At 37.1% G+C, this 7,402-nt stretch overlaps 1 protein-coding gene across 1 annotated transcript in view; it reads left to right on the top strand.

Moving 5' to 3' along the window:
* Positions 1 to 1,065: 1,065 nt before the first annotated feature.
* The window catches only part of LOC139736027 (kynurenine/alpha-aminoadipate aminotransferase, mitochondrial-like), a 31,952-nt gene continuing 25,615 nt past the window's right edge, over positions 1,066 to 7,402 (top strand). The window contains exons 1-3 of the mRNA XM_071646773.1: positions 1,066 to 1,132; positions 3,412 to 3,511; positions 6,752 to 6,820. Coding sequence (XP_071502874.1) covers positions 1,066 to 1,132; positions 3,412 to 3,511; positions 6,752 to 6,820 — 236 coding nt within the window. The remainder of the gene's footprint in view (positions 1,133 to 3,411; positions 3,512 to 6,751; positions 6,821 to 7,402) is intronic.

Below are 7,402 nucleotides of genomic sequence, written 5' to 3'. Positions count from 1 at the left end.
ACCAACCAATGTCCATCTTGCATCACCGACAAGGTGAGACGGTGACAAAGCGTTGCGCCAACGTTAGTTCACAAACTGCAACCCTACCGACCATCACCAACGTTGGCCCAACGTAGGATACCCAACAATATCCACCGACCGCAAGTGGCGACCATAAAGACATTGGCCCAACGTTGAGCCAACGTCATCTCGCCGACCGCGACCATGGCGACCATAAAAACATTGGCCCAACGTTGAGCCAACGTCATCTCACCGACAGCGACCGTGGATGGCGACCATTGCTGACGTTGGCCCGACGGAGAATTGTTATCTGGGTAAATGTCATGAAAGTAGTATCAGTTTTTTTCATGCATACATCATTAATATGAGGATTCCGCTGTGTGATTAGACTCATCGAGTATTTCGAATCTGAATGCCAAGCGTTATCTGTCTGCATCTGCTCATAGTTGCACTTTTTCCTCTTGTCAGAAGAAATGGAACTATTCTAGGCCGTACATTCAGGTATAGGACTACTATTTGTCTGTCTTTTCGTCTGTCTTTCATACCTTTAATCCCTGAATTCTGAAGGAGAAGAAATGGAAAAAAGGAAGAGGGGAATGGTGTGAGGATAAATCGCAAATGCATAACATTTTATCGTAATTCAAGATAAAGCACCAACCTCGAGAGATTTCAGCGCTTTTAAGTTGTTCAACTAAGCGTGTCAATCTCTATCCCGCTGATTTCTTTGTCGATTGTCACAAAAGATTTTTGGCTGGCTTCGGTAGTAGTACGTATAGTAGCTCCATGGTTCTATCTTGTCAGTCTACGAAATTGTGTACGCTGTTTATACCCCAGTGGACCATTTCTTAAATGTATTTCAATCATAATGTGGATATTTCTTTTTAGTAACGAAACATTTCATTGACCTGGTCCGTCAAGACAAGTTCCAAACCCAGGAAATCACTAGTTATTGCTCGATAGGGCAAGTCCTCGGCAAGCTTTGTGATTGTTACGAGCAACTTTTGTGAACAAAGCAAGCATAAAATTGATTAAATTACCGAAACGGTGTGTTTATGAAGGTCGAAGATGGATTATGGACGTTTCCTGAACAGTCGCAGCTCTTCGAGAAGATTGTCGGAGATCCAAAATCTGAGTAAGCGTCTTGATTGTTACGTCACTGCTGTGAATGTGGCTCTTCGATCTACCGGTAGTGTTGTGGGCATATGTGGTGCAATTCTGTTTTATTTGCGTGTAAGGTATAATCGAACTGCACGAATGATCATCTAAACATAGCAGGGAAAAGCATGGAGCAAAGAGATGAGATCTTATGTCCCTGTGTGTGGGTCGTTCAGCAAGATTCACTTATGTTGTATGTGCGTATTTTGGTCAGGGAGCTTTGACTCGCATCGAGTGAGATTTTATATTGTAAGTTGTATTTGGATGCGGCGGTCCCTCGTTTCAAAGCGTGAAGCTGTCTATAAAGGTCATGCTGTGAGGTCAGAGGTCATTATAGGTGTACCTGTGTGAAGCAGCAGACGGTAAATCGCCGATTTATGATTAGTTCGTGTTCCTGTTTCGCAAAATGACCTTTTTTTTTCTGTCTCTCTCTCTCATTTGATTTACCACTTCACTCTTTCAGAGGGATGTTTTTAAGCTTACCCAACTGTCCGTCCGTCCATCCGTCCATTTGATTTTGTTGATGACCTAATTTAAACCGTATCCAAACGAAACTTGGGTCACGTGTATAGTTAGTGAACGAAACTGCGCCAATGAATTTGAGGGTGCACTTGCTCAGGGTCAAAGGTCATAGGTCATAGGTCATCGACCTTAGAAATTCTTTATTTCCCAGTGTAAGCCCCATGGTTCCTGTGTACTGTAAACATATGTCAACATGTCATATGTCACCAGATAAAGAATCTTTAGGGAAAATTTTAGGGCATGGGGTCAAAGTTCACATGTCGAGTGAAAGCATTTCTTTTTTTTTTCTTTCTTCATGTTTCAGACATATGACAAAGATATCTTCATGAAACGTATATATAGCGCCTTGAGTATCTTTTTTAGGTAGAAATGTGCGCTTTATAAGAGTCTCACTATTATTATTACATGTCGTATTGCGTGACACTGATTCTCTTCAGAAGCTTGGGGTCACCAGTCAAAGTCAGGTTAAAATGGTAAAATTACTCTTGTTAATGCTGAAAATTCGCTATTTTCTGAACACTGGGATCTGAATATGGGTGAAGTCCGACAAGGTCAAAGGTCAAGATGTCTATGAAATAAGCACCATACAGTATTGTGGTGTGCTTTCCACAGATTTGAGCAATGACAACCAGACTCACACCACAGGTCAAGTTTAAATGTAGGTGCAGTCCAATAAGTTCAAAGGTCAACATTATATGGTTAATGAACTTTAACTGATGAGCACTTTACTCATGGCATTGTAATGTACTGTCAACAACATTCTACAGCTGTGAGCTATGACAATTGAATTCACAAAACCTACATTACTGAAGGATGCTGGTCATGTTTGAATATCAGTGAGTTCTGACAGTGTCAAAGGTCAAAATGTCAATGAACTTTCCCTGATAAGCACCACTGTGTGTTCTCAATTTTTCACAGCTTTGAGCTATGACCACAAAACTCACACCAGAGGTAAATGTGTACATCACCTAAACATGCCAGTCAAGTTCAAAAATTGGTGACATGGTCAAAGGTTAAAAGGTCAATTAATTAGCTTACATTGAAACACACTGTAATCACAAATTGTCATATCCAGGGAAGACATCGCTTTACGTTTACCTTGCGTGAAGAGGACACATTCCTCCGACTTGTTACTGACATACAATAAACATTGTACAGTATGTTAATGGTAGTATCATTCCTTGTGCTTTTTGAAAGAATTAAGTTTATTGTTCTTTCATTATTCTATAAAAATGAAAGTATGTTGAATTACTTTTATGTAATGTTCTCTGACTCTATCATTGTTCTGCAGTGATGTCAAGAACTCTTTTAGTCTTCTTATCCAGCGATAGGGGCACTGAAACTTTAACAATTCATAACATTTTTAACAGATTGCCCGATTTTCCTTAAACTGTAATGATGTGTTCTATTGCTGCATGCACTCAAGCCACATGTATATTAGCATAGTTTTATTAAAGTATTACAATACAAGAATGCAATGTAATACAATTAATATTTGATACACTCTTCTCATGAGGCTCAGAGTGCATACAAAGTTATAGAAATGGCACATTATGAATGCAAGAATTACGAATAGTAAATGAATAAATGAATTCAGAATGATAAATGAAAAACATTACCATCATTATGTGGATATGTCCTGGAATGTTAGTTTACTTGAGATCCAGTGTTGTATTAAAGTATATATTCATTCACATCTATGACTTGGTCTTTTTTATTTTCTTAACTCATTAGCTGAGCTGCTGCTATCAGGGCCACCAACACTGATTTCACTGGCTGCTGGAGTTCCTAATGTGGATCTTTTCCCATTTGAAGAGGCCACAGTCACCCTCAAGTGAGTCACAATAGAAATTACATACCATGAAATTCTTTCTTATAAATTATGGCAATTCTTGGATAGATGGTGGAGTGTTTTATATTGTCAGCGGTCATACGAACCATATGCAATTTTCGCTTATCCCATTGAGGATGGGTTGATTTGGCTAAAACACGCATTTCCCGTGGACACCTGCCCAAGTATACTTGGGACTTGTCCTCAACGGGTTAAGGATGATATTTCGAGATAATCACGTTTGAAGTTTACCCATTTTTTTTTCAATCATGATTGTCCAGATTGTCCAATTTTCCTCAAACTTCAATGATGTGTTCTATATGATAATAGTAATAGTAATAGTAATAATAATAATAATAATAATAATAATAATAATAGTGATGTATGATTATAACAATAATAAAAATGATAATAATAATGATATATAATTATAACAATAATGATGATAATGATAATAATAATAATGATATATAATCATAACAATAATAATAATGATAATAATAATAATGATGATAATGATAATAATGATAATAATAATAATGATAATATCGATTAGGTCATATTTATCCAGGGTAGTCTCTTCTGTGCTGCCACTGCTCTACCAGATTGCCCTGCAATTATTATTACCCTAGCATTGCCAGGTACCCATATATATGCACCAGGGTTGAGAGGGGCATAATACTCTAGTGGGTGAAAAAATCTGATCTTGTCCAAGCATGTAAGCACAGGGCTGGAATCGAACTCGGGTCCTCCAATAGGAAGTTGAGAGTCTTATCCACTATGCCACAGTGATGGCCCCATGATGATGCATAAACTCAATCCACATGCATATTGGGGGAACCTCCCCTTTAATTTGTTTTCTATGACTTGTTCACCAGTCTCATCACAATCACTTGAAGATGTCTGAGAGGAGAAACCATAAGATGCCATGCTTTGTGAAGAAGACAAAGAGAACTGAGTCAATGGCTTCCTTTCGTGCAGACACAGTGAAACTCTAGGACATTATATGAGTTGATTCCCTTTTATGACATCCTACGGCCCAGCATCCCGTAAAAGCAATAGTTTTTCTTTCAAAGTGGAGTAATACCCAAATATGTATATCATGTATGGATTGAGTAAATACAGCAATATTTATATCTGGACACGATCAGTCCAGTTTGAGAAAAACTGGACAATTTGTTCAGAATAATGACTTTTTAAAATTTTGGTGCTGCCATCTCTGGATGAGAAGACTACAACAGCATTTGTGATGTCACAAATGGAAAATGATAAAAAGAGAGCATAAAGGAGTTTTAATATATACGTGTATTTCTTTCTTTTCCTCTAGCATAATGAAGAATGGTTTGACTTACCTCTTTCAAAAATAGGGATTTATATTACTGTTTACATTTGTCATCAAGAAGAGGGAAGATATGTAATTTCCATGAAAAATTGAATTTTGTTGAATTCTATTTGTGTTTTTTTAAATCATTGTCTATGTATGATGTCATAAACTAATGTTGTTGTGTCTTATCCAGGGATGGTGGCACCAAAACTTTAAGATTACAACTATTAATCATCATTGGTGCTGTATGTCTGCATGGGATTCATTCCCCTTTAGTCTGGTATGTTCTGTTTGTGATTTAAGAGCTTCAAGTGTCAAATAAATGACAGCAGCTTATATTTGCCTTCTTGTTTTGGTCAGAAGTAACTGTTGTCTTTGTTGTTTTTTTTCAACATACATTGGTCTTCACAATTGAAAACATATGATAAGCCCTTACTGATCCAGATTTTAAAACAAGGTGTACATCCACATATTTGGCTGTTATGTTATTGGTGTGCCATTGATACTGTACTCTGGTTCATCTAACATATTACATTTGTATGTGTCATATTCAATTCAATATATACCTTGTTTTGAGTAAGATGCACAACAATTAATCACAACATAGTTGCAATGTTCTTAGCAAGCCTCACTTATTTTTTTTTGTATAAATATTCTATATTATTGTCATGAAGTATGACCCTTGGTCCATGTCATACTACAGCATTAACAATATTGTTTCAGAAATGTTTGCCATGAAGCAATCTAGGAAACAGTCTGAAAGCTCAAAATGAAAGAAAAATTACAGATGCACGAGTACCGGTAGTTATTTCCATTTCCTCGATTCTCACTTCCTGACAAACACCACCTTTACCTCACCCCTCTGCACAGGAACAAACATACCCACATGTCCGAATGAAACCACCCAGGGCATTTAGCAGAAAATCATATTCATGCTCCAGATCTTCCTTAAAACTGCTAGAGGTACACTCTAGGTAGACTGTGTAGTGTTTGTGTCAGGTTTGCATCATTGTGACACACTCTGTCACAATGACAAGTCCACCTTCATAGACATGTGATTTGAGTGAATGCTACAATATTAGTAGAACACATCAGTGAAAGTTTGGGGAAAATCAGACAATCCATTCAAAATGTATGAATTTTCAATTGTGCAGTCACTGCTAGATACGTAAGAAGACTACTATAGTGTATAATATATATGATGTCACATGCGTAGAACGATAAGGAAAATATGATAAAAGAGACTTTCACAAAATTTTACTTTTGATAAAAAATACACAATTTCCTCTACTTGTCACTGACATGTGTTAGGGGTAATATTATCCCCCTTACCTTCTGAAAAAGGGAAGACAAGTGTTCTTTTATTATGCAAGAAAAGTGAAAATATGTTGAATTTTCTTTATTTATTGTCTTTATATTGTTGTACGCATGTGACATCACAAGCTGTATAGCAGTCTTGTTATCCAGCAGTGACTAAGCAGAAACTTCAAAAATGCATAACTCTTGCACGGATTGTCTGATTTTCCTCATAAAACTCTCACTGATGTGTTCTGCTGATATTGCTGCATTCACCCAATCCACATGTCTGTGAAGGTGGACTTTAAATCAGTTGTATTTTTGTCTCATTTCTTGAACACACTATCTAGTCATACCAGTGTGGCTCCCATTCCATCGCTGTCATTTCTACAACCTGATGGACTCACCTCACTATAAGGATTCCCTTCTTCTCTCCCCATTCTCTTTTATTCTACTCCCTCCCCCTCATCACGGACAGATCAACAAGAAACTCATGCACAGTGACTACTCAACCATACCTTTAAAATCTACTTGTAAAGGTATCCATTGCATAGCTGATACACTGCAAGAGGTATTGAATTCAGTTGTAAGCTGGTCTGTTCTGTTATGTCTTGACTTCACAGAGATGGAACTGTGTTGGCACTGTCCCCGCAAGAGATGCAAAGAGCTCAGCAGTATGGCATCACACAGGGGTAAGCTCACTGGGAGTGAAACCTAGTGATTAACCCTAACCAGGCCGGGCTTTTTTGGGTGTTCTGTGGCCTGGGAGGAGTTGATTCAACCCCCCCTCCCCCTATGAGATCTCTGCCGTCAAATGCGCAATTGCCATGAAATTTGGCACGTGCATTACCTGTGGCGTAATCTACCAAGCTATACAAAAAGAAATGGAAATTTTTATCATAATAATTAATTATGCTAATATATGCATAAAATCACACATTTTGCTTTAAATCAAAAATTAAAGCTCCCAGAATCCTAATTTTTGGTGAAAAAATTTTTTTTTGCCTTCCCAACAATGTACTTAAAAAAAAATTGGTATCAAAATAATTTCTTATGTATTGTATTGTTTTATGAATTTCTTATGTAGGCCCTATTTCTTTGTTTTTTTACTTTTGTTTTATCGTTTTTTTCCGCAAAATTTATGATGGAACCTATTTCAAGTATAATTATGCTAAAATTCATTAGTTTCAGCCTATGAAAATGAAAAATAATCATATCTTTATGAATAAGAAGAGAGAACTCCATCTGCATAGACTTTATACACCAAATCACGT

This window comes from Diadema antillarum, unplaced genomic scaffold (assembly GCF_040938485.1).
Source record: "Diadema antillarum isolate AM-2024a unplaced genomic scaffold, OU_Dant_1.0 seq00000619_RagTag, whole genome shotgun sequence".
In the NCBI taxonomy this organism is placed as follows: Eukaryota; Metazoa; Echinodermata; class Echinoidea; order Diadematoida; family Diadematidae; genus Diadema; species Diadema antillarum.
This window is presented reverse-complemented; position numbering and strand designations above follow the sequence as displayed.